This window comes from Homalodisca vitripennis, chromosome 2 (genome assembly GCF_021130785.1).
Source record: "Homalodisca vitripennis isolate AUS2020 chromosome 2, UT_GWSS_2.1, whole genome shotgun sequence".
In the NCBI taxonomy this organism is placed as follows: domain Eukaryota; kingdom Metazoa; phylum Arthropoda; class Insecta; order Hemiptera; family Cicadellidae; genus Homalodisca; species Homalodisca vitripennis.
Genome location: NC_060208.1, coordinates 129,537,642 through 129,550,694, shown reverse-complemented (window position 1 = coordinate 129,550,694; position 13,053 = coordinate 129,537,642). Strand labels below are relative to the sequence as shown.

The following is a 13,053-nucleotide window of genomic DNA, read 5'->3' as shown; positions in this document are numbered from 1 at the left end:
TCTATGTCAGCCTAAACATTTTGAAGCAGCTATGATAGCTCTTCCTGAAATTAAACTAATAGTAGTGTCAGTGTATCAAACTCCTGATGCAAATATAGATTTTTTCACAGAAAAAGTTGCAAACCTTTTGGACATAATTGAAATCTATATATATAAAAATGAAACTGTTCGTGTGTAACAGCATCACTCACAAACGGCTGGACGGATTCGCCTAATTTTTTTTTTAATTTGTTCGTCTTGATCTGTAGAAGGTTATAGGATACTTTTTATCCCTTTCCCGATTCAGGATTCCGCCCCACTGGTTACAGAAATACCCGTAAGAAATGCATTGCAGCAAACATATGTTATTAAGTGAAAGAGTCTTTTCAAATTTTTAATAATCAGCTGTTCTTTGTAAACATATATAATGCGACAAAAATATATTTATATATAATTTAATTACTATTTTAAATTTCTTTACACTTATAGTTTTAAAGCATAGAGTAAGCTTAAGAGAAACGACAAATTTTGTTTAAACTGTTTCTGCAATCACTGTTAAACATAGACTTTACTATCCAGATAATACAATTCAAATTTGACGTAAAAATTCACCTTTAACTGCAATATTTATTTAATATAAACCATGCTCATGCTTGATCAGAAGAGCAATGCAGATATCATAATTACTATCTTACGTTGGCTACAAATATAAAGAATGTTATAAAATCAACCTTAGTTGTTTTTTTTTGACAGAAGTATGGTTCTCAAAACTCCGTGTGTACATATTCTCTCGATCGAGACAACAAAGCAAGCTCAATCGTGGCATCGGAGATATAACTAATTTAATCTAAAATTTATTATAGTAAAAAAAAAAATTTATTTACTAAGTAATATAAGGACTTCGGTTCTTAAGATTTGCGTGCGAAGCCGTGGGTAACTTATTGAAATGCGCAGCGAAGCGCGCCGGGTCCGCTAGTTAATTATAAATGCAAAAATTTTAAGATTTTCATTGCGGGTGACATTAATATGGACCCAAATAGTAATAATTTTCGTATCAAAAATTTTGTAAATATGCTGAAATCCTACGACTGTTTCTGCCTGAACTCTGAACCCACCCGGTTGCACTCGTGTCTGGACAATTTTATCTCTAACTTTCAGCCTGGTACTGTTGCGTGTGAAATAACTCAGCCTCACCTCTCGGACCATTTGGGACTTCTTCTCAGAGTCAATTCACGATACCTAACATTGAACAATAAAGGAGTTTCTCGTAATAGCAGACCTAGAACTATTACATACAGATTGACAAACAACTTTTGCATCAATAAGTTAAAACATAGGTTAAGTAGGATTAACTGAAGTAATGAGTTCTCATTAGCTTGTAATGTTGATGAAGCCTTTAAATCATTCATGCAAATTTTATCTGAAAATGTTAATGAGTCATGTCCTATAAAAACTAAGATTTTAAAAAACAGTGGTGTTAAAAGCTCTAGGTCAGTTATAAAACAAAATTGGTACACACCCTACCTTCGTAAAATTAGGCTACTGTTGGACATTAGTTATGATAAAGTTAAAGCAAACTCTAGCCTTATCCTAGCACATAATAAATAGACTTAAGAAATTTTATAGAATGCAAATAGATTTGGCAAAAAAAGCTGCAAATGATAAATTTATATTAGAATCTAATAATCAATGTAGAGCAGCGTGGAAAGTTATAAATTCTGTAACAGGCCGTGTAGCAGATAAGAGTGTAAATGCCAGTATACCCATTACAGCAAATCAGTTTAATAATTTCTTTGTAAATATTAGTAATAGTTTAAGTAATTTGCCTAGCCAAAATGTAACTAGTTCCTTGGATATTTTAAGCTCATCTTCTATCAAAACTCCTGTTTCACCTTTAAAATGGCAGGAGATTAACAATGTTGATATTCATAATACTGTAAAAGAATTTAGCAACTCTAAAGCTGAAGATGTTTTTGGTATGTCCAATTTTTTTGGTCAAAAATATTATTGAAGATATCTCCTTTCCTTTATCATACCTTATCAATTGGATGTTTACTGTAGGCACCTTCCCACAATATTTGAAAATTACAATTACTGTTCCAGTTTTTAAAAAGGGAGATAAGTCCTGTATAAATAACTACCGCCCTATTTCCTTAATTGCTGTAGTCTCTAAAATAATTGAAAGGTTACTAAAAAAAACAGATGGAATATTTTTTTGAAAATAATCGGATACTGAATTCTGCTCAATATGGCTTCAGAAGTAAATTATCTACCATTAAGGCTCTTGAAAATGTAATATCTACTGTTCTCGATAGTTTTGAAAACAAGGAGGAAGTTGCAGCCTTGTTGTTAGACTTAAGTAAAGCGTTTGATTTAGTACCACACAGTGAGCTAATTGATAAATTAAAGTATTATGGTGTAGAGGGGCGTGAGCTGTCTCTTCTCACCTCTTACTTGTCTGATCGTTATCAGTTTGTAAAGGTTGGTGAACAGAGGTCAGATCTTCAATGTGTGAGAAATGGAGTCCCTCAGGGCTCTGTTCTGGGTCCTTTATTATTTGTTATCTTTGTTAATGATTTGCCCGATTTTGTACCAAATAAAAGTGTTCTTTACGCCAATGACACCACTCTATTGTCATCAAACAAGGATAGCATGCTAAATAAAGTGATAATTAATTACATGAAAGAAAGATCCTTCCTCTGGTTTGATGCTAACAAATTAAGAGTAAACTATGAAAAAACTGAGGAGATTGTCTTTAGCTTGAGCTCAAAGGTGGACAGTAAATCTGTAAAACTGCTGGGCATAAACCTGGATTCTAAGCTGAATTGGTGGGTTCACATAAACTCTCTTTGTTCTCGCTTATCGAGGGTATTTTTCTATTGAAAAAATTAAAGTCCTGTACAAGCAAAAATCTAGTTATGAATGCTTACTTTGCTTTTTTTAATGCTCACATTACTTATGGCACTGTCTTGTGGGGCAACTCTGCTGGTGCAAAATTAGTTTTTAAGACTCAAAGAAGGGCATTACGAGTTATTGCAGGTATTGGTGAGAGAAATTCTTGTAGGCCTGTCTTTGTTGATGTAGGTATTCTTACCCTTCCATGTATATTTATTTTGCAAAGCCTAATTTTCCTTAAAGAAAATCTTAATTTATATAAATTTAGAAGTTATGTCCATAACTATAGTACTAGATCTCAGAACTTGATAGACCTCAAATACTTTAGATTAAGTAAAACTCAGAACAGCTACATGTACATTAGTGTAAAACTTTTTAACCTACTACCACCAGATGCAGTTACCACTACTTTAAGGAATTTCAGAAGTTGTCTTGTGAAATGGCTGAAGCAGAAGGCTTTCTATTCAGTAGAAGAAATACTTTTACATGATTTAAGTGACCTTAAATTTTAATAATGCTATGTTTTAATTATTTATTGTTTTTATTGTTATCTGTTTTTTGTTAATTATATTATTAATTTATTATTATTTATTTTAGCATTAAGTTTAATTAATACTATATTTTGACAATATTTTAATTGTATATTTATTTGCATTTCTGTATAGAGATGGTGTTCTTGACTGTTGATTTAATAGTACATTATTGTAAACCTTATCTGACTTTGTCAATGCATGCAACATATGTGGGACAACAATAAATGATTCTTGATTCTTGAAATGAAATGAATCGTACGATGTTCAAAAAAGGGGCGATTACACCACCAGGCCTTGGCACAACGACCCACGCCGCTACATTAGCTCATTTCAGCGGCCAGAGGGTCGATTAGTCCACTACTTCATTCTCCTTCTCCTTATAAGTCTGCTTGCAAGACAATGTTTTACTTTTTAAGCACTCCAGTTAATATGTACAGTAGTTTTTGTGTTGTTCTCGAGATACTAATGTATGTAGAAAAAAATAACTGATAAAGTAACCACATATATATTAAATACTAAAAATCAAATATATACATATTAGTAGGATTATGTACAATTATATTAGTATTAGTACCCACAAATGCTATTATGAGCTGACATTTTGTTTATATCATTACCTGTTTAATATTTATATAAAAAGGTTGATATAAAGTATAAGTGGTTTCATATTTAACCAAATATTATATTATTAAATTTCGTTGATAGTTATATTTTGTATGGTTAATAAGAAGTCGGTAAAATGTATTGAAATCCCGTAAACGTTGTTAGACGCATATGTTTTACAAGTTTAGGAATAATTATAATAGTAATATCATATAACATCTTAACGCTATTTCAAACCCGATTATTTTTCATAATAAAATGTATCGAGAATTATTTTGCATCTTAAAAACCTATTATTGTAAGATTTCTCAGGGTCCATAATGCTTAATATCATGTGAAAATTAATAATTGTTAAACAGTTATGACTACAGTTAGAAGCGTTATTTACACATTTTATGGTGTTTGACATTTGACACAGGTTATTAACATATTATTACACAAGAATGCAATTTTAAACGAACGTTATGTATAGTTCGATACATGAACCACTTTCACTTAAAGATATTTTGTAATCATTTTAATTTGCAATCTTAAATCTTTGGAATCAAACAATAATTATAAAATACAAATATCATAACAAGACACACAATGGAAAAATATAACACAAGATTTATACATAAAGAAGAAAATATAGTATTTGCCGATTACTACATTGCCTGTGACATAAAACAATTAAGGTTGACTGAGGTTTTGAGTAGGACGTTATGGTGTTAGCTGAATTATTCAATTAATTCAATTTAAATAATTTCGATAAGATATTCTTTTCAAATAATCTATAAAGAATAACTTTTATAAATTATATCAGGACTCATCCTTAATACAAACACTTATTCATTGATATAGAAAATAATTATGCAATAAATCTACACTATTTAACGATGTGTTATTGTTTGACCACAATAAATCGATATTGGAAGTATATGAGATATAATCTAAATAAAAATATATTTTAAATGATCAAGAATTAGTGCAGATTGTTTATACCAGTTTATTCATAAAAATATTTCTATGAAATATAAATATTTTATATTTTGCTTACGATACTTTGATAAATTTTCTTTCATGCATACAAAACAATCAGGTAATATAGTTTTATTTGTTAAGTAAGCCTGACCGTTATTTGGAAGCAACGAAATATATATTTTTATTTTAAATAGGTCTGTGGTAAAAGAGAATTGGATACAAGCAAAATATAAACATCAACTGTGATGTGTGTAAACTGTTGATGGTTTTTGAAATATCAAGCAAAGAGAATAACAACATAATAACAGGGTATAAGCAATTTAAAAAATATTACAGATTTTAAAAGAAAACTTAATTTTAAATTTAAGAATTATATCAGATTATTGGTTTTAATATCATACACATTGTACATTTCTGACTACTACATTTTAAACTCGATTTAATATTAAATCTGCTCAAATCAACAGTTAGACCAGTGTTGTAGTTTAAATTAATGAAATCGCTGATTTTGTTTTTATATAAAAAATAAGTAATATATAGTTCTGTTAAAAGCGTTAATTCATAAACTGGCATCAACTGGTGAAAAGATTGCAATGCATATATAAAATTGTAATTCTAATCTTAGAAATTAAATGATAGACGTTAATTTTTATGGAGAGGCTGGTCTCTTTCGAATCCTTATTCTGCTCTTCCTCAGGTGCCATTGGCCTTTACGAGGATCTTAACAAAAATTATAAGGGGAAGAGTCGATATAGTACAAGACCCACAGACTGGTTTAAAATCTTACTTCAGTGTATCTTGCCATTTGAAAATAGATGTCGGTTTTGTTTTGAATTTTGTTGGAAACTAATGATTTTAGGGGCTGACGTAGCCAAACTTATTGTTTTGTAATTACAACATCTATCAACGGCAATCACTGATGTCAATTGTTATTTAAGACAATTATATGATTCAAAATATAGCAATGGAATGTTTTCAAACAGTTGAAGTGGTTGTGAAGTTCCAGGCTTTGTGCTTGAGATTGGACGAATGAAGGGAAAGAATTTTCAAAGCAGCCATAGTTTAGGTTATTGATCTAAAATTATTATTATGCCCTCGTTCCCGGAAGCCAGCTTATCCGTGTGGCCTTACACTTACTTCCTGGTCTCTGTGCTGTTATCTTGTCTTCTAAATCAATCTGCTCTTCTTCGTTTGATTGACAGAACATGTCGTCATCACAATTTATTTTTGACTAGGGAAATACTTCAGTTTCCTCGATAAACGGCTCCGTGAACTCGTGCACAAACGTGATGGAAATATTAAAAAACATCGAGATATTTGTATTAAATTTGTGCCTTAAAAAATAGTTAGGCCTATGTGTTTTAATTTGTAATCAAGTCTATTTACAAATTTTGCTTATAAAAATATTTTTTTTGTTTTCATAGTGGTTTCTCATAAGATAAATATATAAACATGTTTCCTAACGCTCAGGCAAATCCCATGGCATGCATCATCGAACCAATGTCCCTTATGCAGAAATGAGGATTCAAGTAAAATTTCGAGTCAATAGGTAAGTTAATCCTCACAAACATTTATGCACCCACTCCCATTGCCATGCAGAGGAAGTTGTCCGAAAAACATTTATGATCTTGAACTGCGCCCCTTATCTCCAAGGGAAAGGGGATTAAATAATTATCGTCATTTATCCCAAGGAATCTCCATGTCAATTTTTTTTTAATCCATGGGTCCCTAAATCCTCTAGGATTGTCGTAAATAAATGTGGAGTTGGCCCTAGAACTTCGTATCTGTAGTTCAACATTTGGACCATGTCAGTGTTGGTTAAAATCTAAGGATCAGTACACCGTCCAGCAGTATTGTTCGAATATGGATTTAGTTAGAGGGATTTACTATACTTGAAATAAGAAATAGGTTTATGATGATATATGTGTATGTGACAATAGTTCCACATAGTTTGGTGCCTCGTAACGAGGGTTGTTGTTATTATAAAGACAGTTTACTTTGTAATATTTTGAACAGTCTATCAGTTGTACTCAATAAATACACATCTCGTTAACCTATATACAAGTTTGATTATTTAATAGGCATCAACCTAACCTTTTCCAGATTAGAAGGTTAAGTATTCAGATCGAGTCGAGGTCACCAATATAGGAATAGGTTTGGTTGATTTCTATTAAATAACAAAACTTGTATATAAATGGTAACGAGATGTGAATACAATTGATAGACTGTTCAAAATCTTACAATTTAGACAAAAAACTGTCTTAATAATAGCAATCCTCGTTGCTAGGCACTGAACTATGTGAAAATAAGGCCACATGTATATTATTTTTTATATTACATATTTCCACTGTACTTTGCACCTGCAGCTCCGCTCTCCCCTCCACGTTTTACTACATTTCAAGAGCTCGACAACCCTAAATATAATCAAATACACACCAAGAGAAGTGGTGTTCTTAATAGATGTTTCTCTACATCTATTTAGGTGAAATTTCACATATAAATAAAAAATACCATTTAAAGCAAAACTAGATGCTCAAAGATTAATTTTTATAGTAATTTGTTTAAACAATGTAAAAACCTAGATAAAGAATTTGATAAACATTGCAATTTATAGTCTGAAAAACAAAATACCATATCGACCATATAAATGCATTCACTGTAGTAGTAATCCGAGGTCATAACCCACAGGCGTTCCACTAAAAAGTCTGTTTGTGGAATGAAAGATTGACAAATGAAGTTCGAGACAAGTCAAGTGCCTATTTTCCATTCAATTTTTGCTCCATGTTAAAAATAGAGCCTCGGATGAGCAGGCAGCATCCACACTAACAACACCAACACTAAAACTGTTTCCGTCTTCAATTTCACATAGAGGGTAACTACAAAGGTTTCTTGTACTATATTCAATTTACCTAAGGTTTACGCTGACACTCTAAGTAATGTTTGATATGATAAAGGTTGAAATTTAAAGTGACACAAGCCTGTTTTATGTATTTTTTGGCTCGGTTTCTGTAAAGTAATTTATACACATTCTTGTAATTTTTTTCTTTTAGCTGCCGTCCTCGGTGGCCGCCTAGTTTGCCTAGTGGCCACGATTGATTCTCCTTCTGTACAGGTCCACTGCTTCACTGTCTAAGTCATACTGGACAATAATATTATAGAGTTAATGTAAATAATGTACACAAATTTTAAGGTTTTAAAAATTTCATAGAACACTTCTCGATAGTTGTTAAATAACCTTAAATACTAAAACACGAGCTATATGATTTGATAATATTTGATGTGTTGTGCAGTTTACACCTCGTCGAAACGATGCTTACCCAATTAAATTCTTACAATGTATCGGTTTTTATGTGGGGAACTATCTTAAACAACAGATCTTAAACCGGAACAATATTGTGATGGAGGATAGCTTTCCACGGTTAGGCCGAAACAGTTGGTTATGACACCGGCCGTGTAAACCGAAGACCTAATCCGTTTATCATCTTTTATGATGTAAATTAACTGTAAAAGTAAACCACCGGGCTCAATGAAAACTGAATAAACTCATGTAAATGACTGCGACATCATATTACGGTCGACAGTTATCACTATTCTCATCAGCCATCACAGCGTACAAAGCTACAATGATGACGCCAAAGAAAACGTTTACTTCATTAAATCTATGGTGACAAGGTTTGTCACGGAGACATCAATTCAAGTTTCCATGTTTCAACTTGGAAAGAAACTGAGGAAGACCCCATCAAAAGAATAATGTTGAACTTATGGGAAATTAAAGCTCTAGTAGTACTGTACTTTCAAAGTTGCATGTGAAATTCGAATTCTTTTTGCGATATCACTAATAACGTATTTCTAATATATTACCACAAATAACACTATTCTACTTATAACTAAGAGTCTAACAGCTGCATTACGTTTATAGATTACCTCATATAGAATACCCGGTATAAGATAATGTGATGCCTTCTCTCACATCCCATTAACAATCAATATTACTTCTTCAGAGGCTTCTATTTTAAAGTTGGCAACATATTCTCAATTAAGCTTTAATGATTGATAGTTATCTTTAATATGTACTGTAAATGTAGTTTATATCCATCTGAAGAAATGTACCAGATACACGAAAATGTGTAAATGCTTCAGAACCTTATACATTGGCCTTTTGAAGAGAATTGGCCAGTTTTTTTACTTGTACATGTATATGTATATGATAAAAAATCGATACTAATGTAGTTTCAATAAAGATTAAATCACGCTTTTGCCGTTTATACAAATGTTATATAAACATATATGTTTAGTCACGTCAATGATGTAGAAGAAATTAGAACTAAAAATATATGATGATGCGAGACTTGTTTCCTTTAAAATATTTAAAAAAAAGTTATATGATTGGCTAGTGAAAAATCCTTTTTACAGCATTGAGGAATTCATGAATTGCCATATTAATGTTAGGTTTTAGTTTATAACTAACTATAATTACTTTTATTTATTGCTACTTTACTTAAATTTCATGTGAACTTTTTACAACACTTTCGTGTTAATGCAATTTTAGCTCTACCTTTTTAGATGTAATTTTAAAATGACTTGTCCTATTTCTGTAAACAGATCAATGGAATAAATTATTCTTATTCTTATTCTTATATTACGTTTATATTAACCAATGTAATTTTTTCTTTACCGACAAAAAAATTAATAATGTACAAGTTACCTCATACTTGCATTTAATTAATATATAATTTATAATAATATTTATAGTTATATATATTTATATTTTCATCAAATGTATTCACGCTCATAATGAAGATAAAATTACTACAGTGCAGGAGGAGCGGCTGCCATACCGCCTGCCCTTGTCCATAGTGGACTAATCGGTCAGTGGAGTAATCGACCCTTTTCCTTTGAAATGCAATGGTTTATTTGATCGGGTCGTTGGGCCAACGACCCAGTGGACTAATCGAACCTCTATAAATTATAAAACGGGTCGTAGGACCAACGAACAGTGGTGTAATCGAACCTGCATTCTACAATTTAACTTTTTACTGCAATAGGGTCGTTGGCCCAACAAACCATATACACTATTAGTATTTGTAAGTAAATTTTGGATCGTTGGGCCAATGAACCTTGATTGTAAATTTACTGTTTAAATTGTAAATACGGTTCGTTGGGCCAACAACCCATTTTAGTTATGTTTTACTTTATGAAACAAATCAGTCCGATTACACCACTGATCGTTGGGCCAACGACCCTCTTATTTAAAACTAAACTAATGTTTGGGTCGTTGGGCCAACAATCGGTGGAGTAATCGAACCGGACCCATAATAATACTATATTTTATTGTTATTAAAATGTATTTTTTTAAACGACTAGATGCGAATATTGATCTCCAAAGAGATAAAATAATTTGACATGAAATATTTGTTCTGGAAGGGTCCACTGGAAGTGAGCAAGGTGACCGGAAGGCTGGAACCAACCTACCCGGTCTGGAAACGTAACCTGTTTCGATATCTTGTTAGTGTGCCTGTCATCTCCCTCTGTCTCATCTGTGTCTTTGTGGTCATGATTCTCAATCTAAAACTGCAGGTAATTTACTAAATACTTCTCTGGAAATATTATCACCTGTTTGGAATTATAATGTTTGTGGTGAGGGAGGGAAAACCCATGTAAAGTTCAACACCCTTTTAAGAAGGTTTGTGTGTAAGTAGAATTATGAGAATTCATTAACTGCATATGATGTGGTTCTGATTTGTATCCTTAATATTAGGTAGTTGGTTTTGAAAGGTTTTAAGTAACTATTTAAGTAACATTAGCAGGACATTCTTACAACATATTACAAACTAAGGGGTATATTCAAAATTTAGTAATTTCACTTAAGAATCGTTGATACTTAAACTAATTATATTATTTAAAAACTACATTTTAATGGAGAAGAAATGCCCTTATGCAAATAAAAATATTTTAAAACAAGTAATTGCGAGCCAACAATTGCAAGCTGGAGAGAGCGATGCGACAAGTTGATACCTTATCTCATGGAGATGGCTGGCTTGCCAGATAGATATCCCCTGGGAGCTGTAGGTAAAGATGCCATCAGATGATACCTTATATCATTGAGATGGTTGGCTCACCAGATAGTACATATACACAGATAGTACACCAAATAGATTCTGCACAATCTGCAGAAGTAGTTCTTGTTGTGCAAGTTATTATGTCTTTTACACCTTAGGCACACTCACACAATGACTCATTGGTTGAAGGCAAGAGTTACTGCATTATTCAGTTTTTAATGTATTTAATTTCCTTACATACATTCCTTACCAAACCATATATTTAATTTTAAACTAAATAATTAGCTTCACTGTGTCAAGTGATTAGAAAGTGGAACATTTGGTTAAAGTTATTAAAGTTAAATCTTGGAATATACTTCTCAACTGTGCATACTAGTATGAATATTTTTTAATACTACTAAAATGTGTAAAACTGTCTTAATTCCAGCTGCGTAAGCATAGATTCAACTTTCTCCTTATGTCTAGAACCAATACAATGTTTAGTCAATTTTTAGTATTAGAGTATAGTATTATTATTTGATAGAAATATGGACCATATTTGTTAATTTTGTTACAATATGTTGTCAAGGACTGGTGGGACCGTCAGATCGAAGCACAAGGCTATGCCTTCTGCTTGAGCTACCTGCCCAAGATCCTGCTGGCGGTGGGAATAACACTACTGGACGAGGCGTACTACAAGGTGGCGTGCTGGCTCAACGATAGAGGCAAGTGTTCATTGTCACTAACATATTGGAGCATGAATGTGGGTTTAGAGTAGAGTTAGAGGCACCAGCCATAGTATGGGCTCACTAACTTGTATTTTCGTTATTACTTGTTTTCCAGTGGCTGAGTTGAGGGTTGTTGTTGTTTACAAATACAAATTGACTTTATCATTAAATATTTCAGATTGAAGTGTGGATATTAAACTGCTTAGTTCTGTTGTCTTTCTGATATTTCAGTTTGACAAAATCCAAATTCTCTGTTTTACAAATATTTTGATTTTTATAAAAGAAAACGTATCTGTAGGATTTTAATATATTCGTCCATAAAAGCGTGTCATTGTATGTAAAACATTTTTCACAGCATACATATCATGTTAAAATTACTTGTCAGTGTAGATTGTCAATGTGTTAGTGTGGGACTAAAACTAGGCTAAATGTGTTGTGTTCAATAGTTCTGTAGACTAACAAGTTTGTCAACCCTTTTACTGCTACTGTTGTAACGTTGTTTATGGGGCTTATAAAGAAATTAGTTAAGAAGTTTACCATTGTTATATTGAACAGTTGGTTAAACATGTGTTGTGCATTCACATTCACCTGCTGAACAGTTAAAAAAATGTTTAGTTTTTGTTTTACGTTTGCTCAGTAAAGTAAATTCTATACAATTTATTTAGAATGATCAACATTAGATACAGGAGATCTATAAATTCAAATATTGATATGGCGGATATCACTTTGCCAAAAGCCTTCTTCATTAAGAAAAGAAAACAGTTTTTTTTTTTTTAGGAAAGATGGAGTTAAAATATATAAATGGTCACACACTTGTCACATGTCCCAGTGGAGCTACATGGGAGAGATTAAATTTTTATGACCTTTAAGAAATAAAATATAGATGGTGAGGTAATTTTACTTTTGAGTTGGAATTTGGTGGGTTAGTTATTGTTGGTGTATTTGTGAGAAGGGTGTAGTTTCACAATGTCATTGTACTGTCTTATCTCACTTGTCTCGAAAAAACTTTTATTATTGATGATGGATTATTAGTGATTTAATGTTGTAAATTTAATATTCTGTGAATGTCACCAATAATCTGTTTAAGTTTAGCTCTAGTAAATTTGGTGTAAGTAACAATGTCACTAAACCAGAACTGAAATGAATGCAAGTAAAGCAGTAAAAGGGTTGACTGAGAGAGACATGATCATGAGTGAAATGCGTGGTGTGTTTTAACAGAAAACTACAGGCTAGACACCAAGTATGAGAACCATCTAATCGCCAAAGTAGCCGTGGTTTGTATCAAACATCAAACCCTTGCGTGCATGAATTCCG

The 13,053-nt window shown here is 32.0% G+C and overlaps 1 protein-coding gene across 1 annotated transcript in view; it reads left to right on the top strand.

The window, feature by feature from the left end:
• LOC124354738 (anoctamin-8) overlaps positions 1-13,053 on the top strand; it is a 58,603-nt gene that overhangs the window by 20,344 nt on the left and 25,206 nt on the right. Inside the window, exons 8-10 of the mRNA XM_046805406.1 lie at positions 10,398-10,550; positions 11,601-11,736; positions 12,958-13,013. Of these exons, the coding sequence (XP_046661362.1) occupies positions 10,398-10,550; positions 11,601-11,736; positions 12,958-13,013 (345 nt within the window). The remainder of the gene's footprint in view (positions 1-10,397; positions 10,551-11,600; positions 11,737-12,957; positions 13,014-13,053) is intronic.